Source organism: Chiloscyllium plagiosum, chromosome 6, assembly GCF_004010195.1.
Source record: "Chiloscyllium plagiosum isolate BGI_BamShark_2017 chromosome 6, ASM401019v2, whole genome shotgun sequence".
NCBI classification, from domain to species: domain Eukaryota; kingdom Metazoa; phylum Chordata; class Chondrichthyes; order Orectolobiformes; family Hemiscylliidae; genus Chiloscyllium; species Chiloscyllium plagiosum.
The window spans coordinates 53,793,478-53,810,906 of NC_057715.1; the positions used below are offsets into that span (position 1 = coordinate 53,793,478).

At 39.4% G+C, this 17,429-nt stretch overlaps 1 protein-coding gene across 1 annotated transcript in view; it reads right to left on the reverse strand.

Moving 5' to 3' along the window:
• Window positions 1-17,429, reverse strand: part of tyr (tyrosinase) — a 92,870-nt gene that overhangs the window by 22,931 nt on the left and 52,510 nt on the right. The window contains exons 2-3 of the mRNA XM_043691552.1: window positions 10,985-11,201; window positions 3,519-3,666 (exon numbers count right to left, since the gene is read on the reverse strand). Of these exons, the coding sequence (XP_043547487.1) occupies window positions 3,519-3,666; window positions 10,985-11,201 (365 nt within the window). The remainder of the gene's footprint in view (window positions 1-3,518; window positions 3,667-10,984; window positions 11,202-17,429) is intronic.

Consider the following 17,429-nt stretch of genomic DNA (forward strand, 5'->3'; position numbering starts at 1 on the left):
AGGCTCTCTGCCTTTATTCCTGATGAAGGGCTTTTGCCCGAAACGTCGATTTCGAAGCTTTTTGGATGCTGCCTGAATTGCTGTGCTCTTCCAGCACCACTGATCCAGAATGTGTGGGTTGGGCAAGACTGGAATCAAATAACCTGGGAGACCTTATAAACACATTCACAAATCTTTTACTTTTTTTTTGACTTTTTGTTTACTCCCTTAAAATCTTTTAAATCTCTAACTTTGTCAAGTTCAATTTATTGAGTCTGTTTCTCTTTCCACAGTTACTACATTACTTGCTGAGTGTTTTCAGCATTTTGTTTTTATTTATTGTTCCCTACCTTGTTAGGAAATTGGTTATTGGTTTTGTTTTCTAGCAATGGTAATTGAAAAAAGAAGTCAGATTTCACAAGGTCATGTACAATCTGCCAAATGAAAGTTCAAAAAAGACTGTTATAATACTAAGTCTAAAAACAAAAGAACCATGTAAAATATGAAGACCTAGGTGTCAGTATTACTAATTGCATTAACATTTATTAGCATGTGATGCAATGAAATAATGCACCTAAAAGATCTGTTATAAGCTGACAAATGAAGCAAAGGGTAGCTGCTAAGATATTGCTGGTCTATATCCATGATCTGTTTTGGGGGACATCTCAGCAGCAAGTATGAATTTTAATAGTGCACTATGAAACTGTGTGGAATATCTTTTGGCATCAGGTGCTCTCCAGCGTGCTTAACTTGATACTCAAACATTGCACCGACTGACGTGGTCCTTGATTTATTGCTCATGTTCAGCTAGAGAAGGCACATCTCCCGCCTTCCTCATACTCTACTCAATTCCTTGATCCTTGCACGGATGCACTATAACATCTCTCCTCTAACTCCTCAGGGATAATTACACTATTTTCACTTTACAATCTGCCATCTTTGGCTGTCTGTTCATCTCTGTATGCCCAATATGCGTTTGTAATCACTGGTGTTTTATTGATGTTTCTCGGGCATCCTTTTAATAACACGACAGTTTCACATTATTTGGGTAACTTACATCATGTCAGTCAAGCTTCTTGACTGTCAGGTTCAATGTCTATGCTGGTTTAATGATTTTCAGAATATGTCAAATTGTTGAGTCATATTGGATCTGGAAGATTTTACCCTATACATAGCATCCTGTACTCATATCATAGAAAATACCACTCTTGACAGCATGCCAGATATTTTCCTTGATTGCATGCCATGTCCTGATATCTCTAACTGAAGTCAAATTCTTTGCATACCATTTGGGAGCAGATATTAGCAGCTTGCTGGAAATACTTTGAAGTGATTAGCAGTTAGACTCAATTGTCACTTGATCTTTTCCAAGTAGATATTAATCAAAATACTATTTAGAAATGATAATGACCACCCATTACTGTTCAATCTGAGTGTAACATTGTTCTGTTTGTTTTAATGTCCTGAAGCAAATGCAATCAATTGTCCTTGATAAATTAGGGTGATTCCAAGTACTGTCCTACTGGCATTCCATAGCAGGGTGAATACATCATAGTGCTTCAGCAGTCAAACTGCCTTCACTAGTCACTCTGCTTCTTGTTCTGTGCCCCAGTAACATTGTATATTCCTTGGCAATTAATTATCACGATGGTTCACACTCTGGCAAGCTAGGCAAGAATTTTGCAACCGAACTGACAGATCCAACAAATCTTCAGTTGTTATCCCTTCCTTTATTGGTCAGAGTATAGAAGTTGGGAGGTCACGTTGAAGCTGTACAGATATTGGTTAGGCCACTGTTGGAATATTGCATGCAATTCTGGTCTCCATCCAATCGGAAGGATGTTGTGAAACTTGAAAAGGTTCAGAAAAGACTTGAGAATGTTGCCAGGGTTGGAGGATTTGAACTATATAGGCTAGGACTGTTTTCCCTGGAGCGTCGGAGGCTGAGGGGTGACCTTATAGAGGTTTATAAGATCATGAGGGGCATGGATAGAATAAATAGACAAACTGTTTTTGTTGGTGTTGGGAGTCCTGAACTAGAAGACATAGGTTTAGGGTGAGGGGGGAAAGATGTAAGAGAGACTTAAGGGGCAACATTTTCATGCAGAGGGTGGTGCACATATGGAATGAGCTGCCAGAGGAAGTGGTGGAGGCTAGTACAATTGCAACATTTAAAAGGCATCTGGATGGGTATATGAATAGGAAGAGTTTGGAGGGATATGGGCTGGTTGCTGAGAGGTGGGACTAAATAGGGTTGGGATATCTGGTGGGCATGGATGAGTTAGACTGAAGGGTCTGTTACCATGCTATACATCTCTAAGACTCTGACTCTCCAGTAGCTATCTGTACCCTACTGTTGCACATCTTTCTAGACAAACACTTATGTGCAAAGTGAGTTGACTTCTTGCAGTGAGAGCATGATATCTTCTCCTTTGCATAATGTACTCTGCAGTATTTTCATCCTGACCTTTGTCTGTGACCTTTATATAATTCAGCCTGGAATTTTGATCAACTTAATGTAAGGTCTGGTCAATTCTATTATGATTATTTATCTGGTGATTTATAATGTCAGCACTTCTACATATATTGATAGAGAAGAAGCTTACTCTTAGGAAACTACCAAGAGTTTTGCTCTGTGTAGGATCTCTTCTGCTTATTTAAAAAATGCCTTTAATTAGATTTTTTTTTAGTTTTACAGGATTCTGGAAGCTGTGCCAATGCAGTCACATGTTGATGAATGGACTCTTTTTCACCCTGGGCCCTAATATTGAACACACATTAATCATGAGTTGGGTTCACTCGGGAATCAAAGCATGCCTTCAGTACTTCAAAAAATCCTGTTGTCCGTTTCTTTTGTTTTTTTTTCAGACAGATTTAGAATGGAATGGACTTCGTAGTCCCTCCCCAACAGTGGAAAAAGTGTAGTTGTTCATAGCTGTTCTAGTTTGTTAGTTTAAATCTGTCAAAGTTTTGTGCTTTCAGCTGCAGCCTGATATTTTGTTCCTTTTCTGTTGCTTTCAGCAATTCTGAACATCAGTGCTCCCCCTTTGTTGCCTATACTCCTATATAGCTCTTCAATGCTCAATTTTAGCTACATAGCACTGTGATACAAGCTCACCGGCCAACAGTTTTGCTTGTACTGTGTCTTTATTGAACTGGCAGTAAGAAGGATGCCTGCAGTAATTCACATGACTAAGACGCACACTGGTATGGTATTGCATAACCACATCAAACACCCACTTTGAAATGCACTAGCTGTCCTTAATTAGCATCTGATACATTTTATATTTGGTCTCTGCCTTTCCCACCTCCAAAACTTTTCGAATCAATGAATAGCATGACTCAAAGGAGCACATAGCCCAAATATTATATACTGTCTGGGACACCACTAACATGAGCATACAGCATCTCTTCTGAAAACACAAACAAATTTCTAGGCCACTGGCTAAGCAGACAGCATAGTATATATGAGGAATTTCTGTAGTGAACAACCAGGAAATATGGGACCCTGGAGTAGATTTATTTTCAATTACACTCACCTATCAACAAAAGCATGGTGAAGTAAAAAGACTGGGTCATTTGCTGATCCACCAACTTTGGACATTGTACCATTCATATAAATGTGTAAGGCATTATGCAAACCACTCTGTGATGTGTTGGATATAGCATCATTTGGATTGGCAAAACCTGTTTGAGAAAAAATATTTATTTGAACTGATTTTTTAGTACAGTTATTAATTAAACTAATATACATACAAAGAACAAAAATATAATTTGTTGTCTTTGAAACTAGCGTAACAAAGGAATGGTAAAATTACAGTGGCTACACCTCAATGGTAGTGCAAAAAGTGTAATCATTGTATAATTGTTTTTTTATAAAACTTTTTAAAACTGTTTAATTCTTGTTCTTAGCTAGTGCAACATGTTTGCATTGCTTATTACTCCAGACCTAACTGCAGCAGAGCCCCCTGAATTCTCCAGTTTAAATGGAAACTTTTGGAGAATTCCAGATAAAAATAATTCCTCAGTGGAATCTTCAATTTCCCTGGCAATTCCTTTGGAGTTTGCCACATTGGGATTCTTCTCAATCGCCATGTGCAAATACCATCTACTCTGTAGAAACGATTATCTGGCCAATGGAAAATTCAGGCCAAGGCTTCTATCAGTTTCTAAGACTTGTACAGTGATTGTATTCAATGTTCTGATGATAATGGAGCCTTGAAACATTATGCATGACAACTAATTTTCTCGATGATGCAATAAGTATGTAGTTGGCTGCATTAGTTGGATGTTAAAAATCACAACACTAGGTTATAATCTGAAAGGTTTATTTAATGTGGTGAGAGACAGGAAGAATATCTGTTAGATTATCAGTGAAATTCTCTGCATACATTTAAGAAATTCCTAACAGTAGCAACAACTCAATATAAAAGTCTGGATTACACTACTGTCAATAGTCACCACAACCTTCAAAGAAAGTGTGATTTAGTGAAGGATTAGTGTATAATATTGTACTCTCACAGGGTATAAAAATTCCCATTTTTTTTATTCACCACCTTTGCCAAGTCCTACAAGAAATAAGTGCCAATGTAGCATTTTCTTTTCATGCATTACCAACAAATTTCATCTTTGTTTATACAGATATGAGGAACAGGAATTCTTACTTGGTTAGGAAGCTTGCTTTTTGCACTTGAGATTTTACTTCGGGTCAAACTTTATCACCTTGCTTTGATAAACCTTTTGAACTTGTAAACTTTTCCACTTCAGAAGGAGCAATTTCTCATCTGTGCCACTCCGAAGAATTAATCATCTTGTCATAACCAAAACCTTCATATTAACAGTGAGCTGCAGCCCTCCACAGGCAGCTACCAAGTATCTGTTTGTACTAAGTCAATTGTGCTATTGGGGAATCTATAAGTGAATTACTTGTTTTGGGGGGATGGGGTTGGGGGTTGGGGGGGTGGAGGGGGGAAGGACTGCCATCACAATGTATAGCCATGTTAATTTTTTAGACCATTGGCTAGGGTGTACCTAATTGGAGAAGCCAGCTCACTGTTGACCTTGCCAATCTTGTAATACTAAGACTGGAACTATTTTGCTCTTTCCTTTTGTTTTGTATGTATTGTGTTCATAAATGTAATGGTATCAGCATTATAAAACTGTTTGCAGGATCAAACTAAAGCCTTGCAGTGATGATAGCAGTCACTTGAAATGTGAAGGATTTTCATGTTATCTCAATTGTGTTAGAAAGCAAGCTAAAGATATTGTGAAATGGGTGGAGCAGAAAACTCAATGACTATACTACATTACTACATTAAATATAATGTCATAGCAGACAGTCGCCTTCAGAAACAGTTGAAAGTTTGTTTGTATGACCCTATGAAGGGGTATGGCAACACTGAATTGGATAAATCCAATTAAAGCATATCAGCTGCAAAATTCAATTGTGCAGCACTCCCATTAATTAGATTAGATTCCCTACAGTATGGAAACAGGCCCTTCGGCCCAACCAGTCCACACCGACCCTCCGAAGAGTAACCCACCCAGACCCATTTCCCTCTGACGAATGCCCCCAACACTATGAGCAATTTAGCATAGCCAATTCACCTGACCTGCATATGTTTGGACTGTGGGATGAAACCGGAGCACCTGGAGGAAACCCACGCAGACATGGGGTGAATGTGAAAACTCCACACAGACAATCACCTGAGCCTGGAATTGAACCTGGGATCCTGGTGCTGTGAGGCAGCAGTGCTAACCACTGAGCCACCATGCCGCCTATGTTAGGAAGCTTCTTCCTTGCTTTTTGCACTTGAGATTTTACTTCAGGTCTGAAGGATGCAGTTATGTAGGGGCTATTTTAGGTTCAAAATGGTGAGCTAAATTGTGGTAAGCAACATCAGAAGTATTTTGGTAAGGCAAATCAGAGCAGGACTTATACACTTAATAATAAGGCTCTGGGGAGTGTTGCCAAACAAAAAGACCTTGGAGTGTAGGTTCATAGGACCTTGAAATCGGAGTCACAGGTAGACAAGACAGTACAAAAAGCATGTGGTATGCTTGCTTTTATTGGTCAGTGCATTGAGTATAGGAACTGGGAAGTCATGTTAAGTCTGTACAGAATATTGGTTAGGCCACTTTTGGAATGCTGTGCGCAATTCTGGTCTCCTTGTTAGAGGAAAGAAGTGATTCGTGAAAGGGTTCAGAAAAGACTTACAAGGATGTTGCCAGAGTTGGAGGTTTTATGCCATAGGGAGAGGCTGAATAGGCTGGGGCTATTTTCCCTGAGGGATCAGAAGCTGAGTGGTGACTTATAAAAGTTTATAAAATCATGAGGGGCACGAATAGGATAAATAGTCAAGGTCTTTTCCAAAGGGTAAGAGAATCCAAAACTAGGGGGCATTGGTTTAAGGTGAGAAAGGAAAGATTTAAAAGGGACCCATGGGGCAATATTTTCATGCAGAGGGTGGTGTGCATGGAAAGAGTTCCCAGAGGAAGTGGCAGAGGCTGGTACAATTACAACAATGTAAAAGACATATGATGCGTATTTGAATCAAAAGGGTTTAGAGGAATACTGCCAGATGAGACTAGATTAATTTAGGAAATCTGGTCAACATGGACGAGTTGGACTGAAGAGTCTGTTTCCATGCTGTACATCTCTATTACTAACTAAATCCGCAAATTGTGATGTCAGTTTTGAAAAGTGCGGCCTAAAAAAAGCACAGCAGGAGTTTTTGAGGAGCAGGAGAATCTACATTTCAGGCATAAGCCCTTAATCAGGAAATGTTTTGGGGGTGGGGTGGGGGAAGGGGTTTGAGAGATAAATAGGAGGGTGGGTATGGGGATAGGGGATGGTAGCTGATAGGTAAATAGAGGTCTGGGTGATGGTGACAGGTCAGAGAGGAGGGCAGAGCAAATAGGTGGGAAGGAAAATGGACAGTGAGGACAGTTCAAGAGGATGGTGCAGAGTTGGATGGTTGGATTTGGGATGAGGTATGGGGACGAGAGATTAGGAAACTGGTGAAATAGACACTGATACTGTGCGGTTGGAGGGTTCCAAGGCGGAAGATGAGGCGTTCTTCCTCCAGGCATCGGGTGGCTTGGATTTGGCAGTGGAGGCTGTCCAAGACATCCACGTCCTTGGCAGAATGGGAGGAGAAGGAGTTGAAGTCAGCCGTGGAATGGTTTAGTGCGTGTCCCAGAGATATTCCCTGTGTCCAACTCTGGCGACCAACTCAACACAGACATCTACTTCAAACCCACTGACTCCCACAGCTACCTGAACTACATCTCCACCCAACCCCCTCCTGTAAAAATGTTATCCTTTACTCCCAATTCCTGCTCCCAGGAGGACCAATTCCACTCTAGGACATCCCAGATGACCTCCTGTTTCAAGCTCCACAATTTCCCCTCAGACATGGTCAACAAAACTCTCCAGCATATCTCCTCCACTTCCCACACCTCCGCCCTTGTATCCTACCCCTCCAACCACAAAAAGGATAGAACCCTCCCCCCGGCCCTCACCTTGCACCCCATGCAACAAATTATCCTCTCCATTTCTGCCACCTACAGTCAGACCCCACCACCAGAGATGTATTTCTCTCCTCATTTCTATCAGTATTCTCTCTGCGACTCCCTGGTTCGGTCCACACACCCCTATCAACCCACCCCCCCTATCAACCCACCCATTCCTTGCACCTTGCCTTGCCACTGCAAGAGATGTAAAACCTGTACCCATACTTCCCCTCTCACCTCCATTCAATGCCCCAAAGGATCCTTCCACGTCAGGCAGAGATTTTCCTGCACATCCAACACCTCATCTACTGTACCTGTCGCTCTCGATGTGGTCTCCTCCACATTGCGGAAACAAGACACCAACTTGCGGAACATTTCAGGGACTACCTCTGAGACACACGCACCAAACAATCCCACCGCCCTGTGGCCAACCACTTCAATTTGCCCTCCCACTCCACCAAGGACATGCAAGTCCTGGGCCGCCTCCACCCCCAAATCCAAGCCACCAGACGCCTGGAGGAAGACTGCCTCATTTTCCGTCTTGGGATCCTCCAACTGCAAGGCATCAGCTTCAACTTCACCAATTTACTCATCCCCTGTTCCCCACCTCATCCCTGATACAACTGTCCAACATGGCACTGTCCTCTTGAACTGTCCTACCTGTCCATTTTCCTTCCCACCTCTCCACTCCATCTTCCCCTTCAACCTATCACCATCACCCCCCAACTCCATCTACCTATCGCCTTCCCAGTTACCTTCGCCCAGCCCCACCCTCCTATTTATCTCTCAAACTCCTTCACTCCCTCATTCCTGATGAAGGGTTTAAGCCTGAAATGTCAGTTCTCCTTCCCATCAGATGCTGCCTGACCTGCTGTGCTTTTCCAGTGCACATGTTTCGACTTTGATCTCCAGTCCTCACCTTGTGATGTCAGTCAGTGATTTGATTTTACTGGTGTCATTTTTGAAATCAACATTTCAGCTAATCCCATCACTTAATCAATCAAATATAGCTGAACATGCATTCACCCCTACTACAAGATTCAAAGCCAAATGCTTTTTACAAGGAATTATCAACTATCAGATTAGTTGCAGGTTAACATTGACCTTCTGTTGCTGAGTTTGTAGAAGCTTTTTGAAAGTGTACTCTGCTAGTTGAAGCTTAAGGGGTTCACAGTGAGCATTGTGGCATTTGGTGTAGGCTTTAGTTCTGATCTCAAAGGTTCTATTTTGAGCATTTTATTCTTCAAAATGCAGGTGCAATTGTTTGTATCTGATCTAAAGTATATAAAATCAGAGGCAACACAGAGGAGAAACGGTTCAAAGGGCAATGATGTCGAAGCAAAAGAAACTCATTGGGTGGCCATATCCAGCCAGGATCTTCCCATCCCTCAAACTCAGTGAGAAACAGTGTACATGACACCTTCATTTCACTACAGAAGTGCTTGTTAAAATCTGCCATCTGTTACAAGCAGACTTGCAGCACTTTAAGCAGGGAAAGGGTAGTATTACCAATGACTGTGAAAGTGGCATGAATGCTTTTGTGCTGAACTCATTTTAAAGTGGTGCAGATTAAAGCTGTAGCATCTCATAACATGCTGTCCATTGTCGTATGCTGTAGGTTGTGGACAATATATACAGTGTTGAATACTTTCCATTTTCTCTTGTTAGAGGAAAGCAGGTAGAGCAAGAATGTAGCTTTGCCAGGAAAGCAGGATTTCCTATGGCTCAAGGTGGCATTGATCACACACATACCATTGAAAACATTGCATGTGAATTTGGAAACACTTTGTAACCAGATGCAACATCACTCCAAGTATGCAACTGCTATGCAAACATGCTCAATGCATAATATCTTGTCAGCAGTCACAATGCCTTTATTCTGTAGCAGTTCACTGTATTAGTCAGAGTTTGAAGCATATTGTCAAACCAAGAGTAACTTATTGGGTAGTATGGGCCATCCACTGACTACTTGTCTCATGACTTCAATGTTCAGAGCTGTGCTATCACATGAAATGTCATTGAGTAGATCCTTGGGATGTTTAAGCAATCATTCTGATACCTAGACCACGCAGACCTTGCTGTCATAGCCTCTGACTTCTATGTGGTGCTTGATCTAGATCTGTAAGTACAGGTCCACTGAACCACAGTAGCTCCACTGGTGGAAGATCTGAGTAAATAATGTGACCCTCCAAGGTCTCCTCCTTATCAGGGTTAGATGAGTACCCCCTGTAGTTGGAACCTTTCCATTCCTGTGATTAACCTACTTGCCCAACCAGATAAGATCCAATACAAGTGCTTGCAATTCGCATCAATGCTTGTACATTGGAGGATGCATGAATACCATCCTTAAGTTCACTTGAGTTTCCCTTGTTCTTGCTGATAAGGGAGGTGAGATAAGTGGAGATGGTGGTGCAAGGATAACATCAAACTCATACCACCAGCGTATTCATATAAATCCCAACATGGCAAGTATGGAATCTAAACTTAATTAGTAGACCTGAAATTATAAATCTATTCTCAGTGGATGGTGATGGTAACGGTACCAATAAACTATAGTTGATTGGAGTAAAAGCTCACCCAGCTCACTAATATCATTTTATGTAAGGAAATCTGTCATACTTCTCTCGTCTAGTTTACATGCAAGTCCAGACCCACAGCAAGGTTGTCAACTCTAGACTGCCATTTGAAATGGCCTTAGCAATAATTCAGTTTAAGGTCAATTAGGAATGTGTAACAAATGCTGAGTTTGTCAGTAATATCTAACTTTGGAGAATATTTTGGCAGTCATTTCTGAGATGTCTTTGATTTGGGTGTGGAAAAATAGACCAGCTTAGCAGCTCTAAGGGGCCAGACCTGTTATAGAGTCATAGAGATGTACAGCACAGAAACAGACATTTTGGTCCAACCTGTCCATGCCGACCAGATACCCAACCCAATCTAGTCCCACCTGCTAGCACCTGGCCCATATCCCTCCAAACCCTTCCTATTCATATACCCATCCAAATGCCTTTTAAAATACCTGTTATTTTGGGTGTTTCAATACTTTTAGTAGCAATGTTCATCTTACAAAGGTAACTGGTATATGATTGCTATCATGCAATAAACTACACCTTGCTTAAGACAAGACTGCCTTCATGTTAGAATGCTTAGTGGTTTTCCTTTCCCACTTTATACCAAGTAAGCCTTGTCATAAAAGGATGATGGTGATAATGATCAATCCCACCACTATGCACCATTTAGAAAGGCAATTTCTTGAAGGAATAATACCAGTTGATTTAACCTAAAGCCAACATCCATGTCTTTATCAAGCTCTTCAGGAGTTTTCCTCCACACTGCTTCTTATAATATTGTCCAGGTACTTATATTTCAAAAGAACATCTCTATCTATATTATAAACAAATAAGGCATGCTGAAGTAATTTTAATGAAATATATTTCCACATCCACAAATGGCAAAGAACTTTGAAAACAAAATTTTTCAACAGTACTACCTTCTAGAGTATTCCGGAAGCTAAAATTAGCAAGTTTATCAAAAGGTGGCATTTCATAATTTGTCAAAGTTAGACAAAATTCCACTTCTGCTGAGATTGGAAGCTTTGGTGTTCTCTCTTTATCCTGGTTCCCTGGATTACGTTGAATGGGTCCCTCAGGAACACCATTACACAAAACTCCACGACTGTTGTATTCCTCTGACCTGGTGCATATTACCTGTGGCAAAAAAAACATACATAAAATGAATTTTTCTCACCGATAGGTTTGAATGGCATTTACTATAGTGCAGTAGATTTGAAATACTTTTTACTATGGGCCGGCACAGTGGCTCAGTGGTTAGCACTGCTGCCTCACAGCACCAGGAACACTGGTTCAAATCCCACCTTGGGTGACTGACTGTGTGGAGTTTATACATTCTCCGTGTCTGTGTGGGTTTGCTCTAGTTTCCTCCCACAGTTCAAAGATGTGCAGGTCACGTGAACTGGCCATGCTAAATTGCCCATAGTGTTAGGTGTGTTAGTCAGGTGTAGGGGAATTGGTACTGGTGGGATACACTTTGGAGGGTCGGTGTGGACTTGTTGTGCTGAAGGGCCTATTCCATACTGCAGGGAATCTATGTTTTCTGTCAGAGACCTGTCCCTCTTAGTAGTGCAGGGTTTTCTGGAGCTATATCTCTGAAAGATGCTGGGGTAATGCAATTTACTAGTGTGATGATACTTTGGCTTTAAGAGGTGTATTTTGTATGTTTTTTTTTAAATTTGAAATAAGATTGAATCAGGCAATCTGCTCCAAAGCCTTTAAAGTAAACAGCTCGTGGGGCCTTTTTAAAAAAAATTTAGAATAATAGAAGCGGGCTGAATGGGTGGAGTCAAACTTCCACATATTTCTTTTTAGTTTTAACCTTCAATAGTAGTTGCTGGGCTCTTGAACCTGCATGTGGAAACTCTTACTCTTCTCTCTGTTAAAGCTAACAGCTGGAGATACATGTGAGATAACCCATTTTACTGAATTTGCCTTTGTGTTTATGAGATGTTACTATCTTGACACAGTAAATTAATAGTAGTTAATATATCTATGGTTTTGTTAAGCATTTCAATAGAGTTAAATTAAGCCAATTATTTTAGTTTTCTGTCTGTATTTTAATTATGGTGTATAAATAATGGGTTTTGTTTCAAGTATACTGGTTTGACCAATTAATTGCATCTGGAACACAACACCTTACATTTACCTTTAAAATAAGAAAACATTAGGGTCTAGACTACCTTCGTAAAATATTTGAGGGGGTTTGGTCTGGTCCATAACATAATTTTGTCAAGGTAGTGAACTACATACTCTATAAAGCCGCGTACCTGCAATCAAAGGAATTCATTTTTGTTTAATAATACTTAACTGGGAAATTGTTGATTGTGTAATGGCTTGCTGTTTGTTAGAATTTTTTCTTAAAAATGTTCCCATTGAAGGTATTAGCCTCATGATTGATGACAGTGAACACTCTTAGACACCATTAATAGAATACAGTTTTGTATAGATAAGCAACTAACAACATGGATTTCAATTTTTTTTTAGGTAATTTTCCAAGGACAGCACAGATAAATGAAACTTGATGGTACTCAATCTTCTAATATAAGTATTCATGGATACTCATAGTTTGTGGTTATGATATTGGTTTTAGCATCGAGAAGACCACAGCAAGAGGAGGAATTAGAGGGCACAAGGAAGGGAGCCCTCAAAACCCCAAAGTTAGTTTATGAATAATTTTTCAATGTCATATTATTCAGATCTTGATTGTTACATTATCAGAGATAACACAAGCATTGTTGCATTGGGCAAAAAGGTTTGCTTGGCACAAAACAAATCATGGTAAGTAATGGAAACTGTTTAAAAGAGATATCTTCAAGATTTCAGTGGTAGTTACTTGGAAACCTAACTGGTGGTAAAGTAGACAATAGCATCCAATGTCAGAGTTCAGCTATTTAGTATAATCAATTTCTCTAAATACAAAGGACAGAGATAATTTCAAATTTCTTTCAATCCAGAAGAAATTTCTAACAGTAAAGTTGCAAATACAAGTCAGTCTGAATGTTACAGTATTTTGCTGAGACAGTGAATGCTCCATTTCTCTATTTCCTCCTTTATATATCAAAAAGAATTGACAACCTGCAGTTTTGAATCTTCTTTAAAAAAAAAGCTCCTCACAGCATAATTACAAAGCTTTCATGGAAGGAAATAAGGGTAAGAAACATTTAAAAATTGTTTTCTACACTAACAAGCTCTACCTGTGTCAAAATCTTTGTCGGTTTAGTCATTTTGTCTGTCTAATTTGGTGTGAAAATGGAGAGAGGCCTGCATGACATCATCATTACTTACTTGGCACAAAAGTCATTTAGTGACTGAAACCTACAAAATGCAAGCCTGCAGTTTTTGAATGATGGGACTGTACTTTTAAACTGAATATTATTAAAGGGATTAAAGCCAAGGAAGAAACAATAACATGCAAAAATTAAGGGAAATAAATACAGTAAAGGCAGAAATAGTAAGGAGAGTGAAACAAAACCAAATGGAAGTACTGCACTACTCTATTTTAAAAATATAGAAAATCTTCACTAAGAAGGCAAAGACTTAAGTCTGGGATTAGCAGCCAATTATAGCATTACTAATATCTAACTTTTTAAACAATGCAGATTTCTATATCTTACAGATCAATGATGCTGAAAAGTGGATTTGAAAATTGTGCTAGCCATTAGCAAGAAGAGTTTCACAGAATTAATACATTGATCTTCCCATTAATGATCCGAAAGAATCAGAAATATTTTGGAAAATACTGGAATTAACATTCAGGATTAATAGACTCCAATGAAAATAATCTATTGGTCAGTTTGATGGATACTGCAGCAATGTTATAAACGTGACTTCTCTGAAGAGGAACGATCAGAAGTTTATTGAATTTGCAGTTTCTTCACATCAATTTAAACCTTCAGGAAGGATCTTCTAGAAAAGTGGAAATGTTATATAATTGATAGATTACTTGAGGATGTTTAAGCATTTGAAACTATAATAGTACCTCAACAACAACAATTATATGCTTTAGGTGAAGCCAACACCATTGCTGCAGTCAACAGTTCAGTAAAATTTGTAACAGATGTAGCTTGTCACACTTGTCCAAAAGTTGTCCAACTTTTCTTGGTATCTGAAAATCATAGACATTTTGCATGCATGCTCAGGAAATCTGTTTTTAAAAACCAAGCTGACCTCAGAACAAAACACACATGACCAACAGGTGATAAAGCACCACAATGCTGGTAGGGAGGAAGTGTGAAGGTGTTTGCCTTTGTGTATCATATTGGTGAGATTCAGTGAGCAAAAGACATAATTTCACAACATGAAAAAAAGTACCATATTTTTCATCCCACTCAATATATTGACCAGATAAATTATGGGAAACATTAATGACCATCAGTATTATATGTCTTGAAAACCTGAAAAATAAATCCAATATAGGACCTAGTGCTAATGTAGTACTGCTGCGCACTTTTTTTTAAAGATTAGATTACCTACTGTGTGGAAACAGGCCCTTTGGCCCAATAAGTCCACACTGACCCTCTGAAGAGTAACCAATCCAGATCCATTCCCCTACATTTACCCCATGTCTAATCCACCCAACACTATGTGCAATTGAGCATGGCCAGTTCACCTAATCTGCACACCTTTGAATTGTGGGAGGAAACCAGAGCATCTGGAGGAAACCTACGCAGACATGGGGAGAATGAGCAAACTCCACACAGACAGACAGTCACCCGAGGTTGGAATTAAACCCAGATCTCTGGCGCTGTGAGGCAGCAGTGCTAACCACTGAGCCACTGTACCACATTCTAAAAGACATATACCTCAGCAAGTAGGTCTTCATGATACAGTCTACAAGAGACTCTTTCAGCATACAATGAATCAGCATTTATGTGCATTGATTTTCATAACAGTATGATTCTGCCAATGTCTACAAAAGAGTTGCAGACAATAGTTATCCAGGCCTGACAGTATTAAAGACATACCTGAGAGTATTTGTTCATTTTAGTGAGTCAGAGTCAGTCTTAGTATATCATGAAAAATTCTACTGCAATGCTATTACTCAAGCTCATCGTGGATTCCGGAAATCTTCTATATGGTAGATATCAATAGTCCGACACTGGTAGCACCATCAGTTTGCACATATCTAAGATAGTCACAATTCGTAAGATTAAAATCACACCCAACCTGTTCCATCAATCAAATTAGTTAACCATTGAAACATCTTCAACTTCAATCTGTTATACCAGGAATATTCAAGAAGTCATGAATGCATGTGATGCATTCCAAACATAAACCCTAATGATAGAAGCCTGAAACTCCACCTGATGTTCCACCCACTCCTTGACTGAAACTCAATGGATCTTTATCCCCCACAGTAATTGGTGAAGAGTTAACCCTTGTGATGGACTACTTCTCTGAATTTTATGTTATTTGATAACTTAGCAATACAACAAATATGGTGGCCATGGACACACTGACCACATTTTTTGGTTTATTATCCATACTGGTTTGGATAGCATGTGACAATAGACAACAGTTTGGATAATTATTTCAAGATATATGGGGAATAATCCACATAATTTTGTCATCTCACTATGAATACTCAACCAGTCTAGCAGAACACACTATGGATGTGGAGGTGCTGGTGTCAGACTGGGGTGGACAAAGTCAGAAGTCACACAACACCAGGTTATAGTTCAACAGGCTTATTTGAAATCAGTGTGCTGCTTCTTCATTAGGTGAAGTGGAGGGAAGTGCACAGGCACAGAATTTATAGGTGGAGAGATAATGGCAAGATAATTCCAGATAATTAAGCTTGTCAACAAATAAGGTCATTTAGTGAGAGTTGTGCATCGATTGACCAAATAATAAGTCTTTGAAGGTGACTACAAGTGTCAAATGGTGTAGTAAAGTGTCAACAGCAGAATAGCAAGTGAAGGGATGATCAATTAATGCAGAAAGACAATTACAAAATGTCAAAAATAAGATGATGCCAAAAACAAACCAAATGGCTGGAATAACATGATAGGGTATTTCAGAGTTGTGTGACAAGGGTCTAACCAAAGTAACAATTAATCAAAAACTGTACAACCTAAGATACAGAGATAATAACAGGTCATCAAGGTGATGGTGTCAAAACAAAATAGTAAGAAAGATTTGTCTCTACCACCATCTTAGTTCTGATTTTTTTCTAATTATCTCTCTGCCTTAATTAATCAGATCACAGGTCGTTCCTTCTTCACTTGCTATTCAGCAGTTGACACTTTACTCATACTGTTTGACACTTTTGATCACCTGCAAAGACTTGTTATTCAGCCTGTCGACATTCTATTTACACTATCTGTTCTTATCTGTTGACATTCTTAATTACCTGGAATTATTTTACCATTATCTCTCCGCCTCTAAATTCTGTGCCTGTACACTTCCCTCCACTTCACCTGATAAAACAGCAGCACTCCAAAAGCTTGTGATTTCAACTAAACCTGTTGGATTATAACCTGGGGTGTGACCTCTGACATTAACGTACTATTGAATCAATGATCATGGAGTGTCATACAATAAAAGATTTTCACATGGTATTGCACAAAATTTCAGCAACAGAATGGAAAATAGATTATTGAATACAGCACGATTTCTCAGAACATAAGTGAGAACCATTCAGAAAAACACAAGACATTCTTCAAAGATGGAAAAAAGATATATACAAATGAGCTGAGAGTGAGAACTACTGAAACTTAGCATCAGGTAGAATGTGAGTTGGAAATACAAATACCTGAATACAAAATAGAAGCAGATGTTGCTCTACCATTCAATAAGGTCACAGTTGATCTATTTGGTTTTTTAAAGTTCACATTCCTATCTACCACCCCCCCAATTTTGATTTCTTTCAGCTTTACAATATCTGATGACCCCACTTCTAGCAACTTATGATCCAGAGTGTCAAAGTTGCACAGTCCAAAGACACATCCTTGTAATTTCTGTCCTAAAAGGACAGCCTTAATTTTAAAAGAGCATCAAATAGCTCTGAACTAACCCACAAGATGAAACATCCTTTCCAAGTGGAACATTTCAAAACTATTCAGGATTTTATGCACTTCAATCAAGTCATCCTTCAGTCTTCTAAATTATAGTTGAAACACGCCTATCCTCACAAGACAACTTGCTCATTCCACATATCAAATAAATGTATGACACCAAAACTGGAGGTGTAGTGAACAGTGAAGAAGGTTACCTCAGATTACAACAGGATCTTGATCAGATGGGCCAATGGGCTGGGGAGTGGCAGATGGAGTTTAATTTAGATAAAAGTGAGGTGTTGCTTTTTGGGAAAGCAAATCTTAGCAGGACTTGTACAATTAATGTCAAGTTTACAGTTGTGCT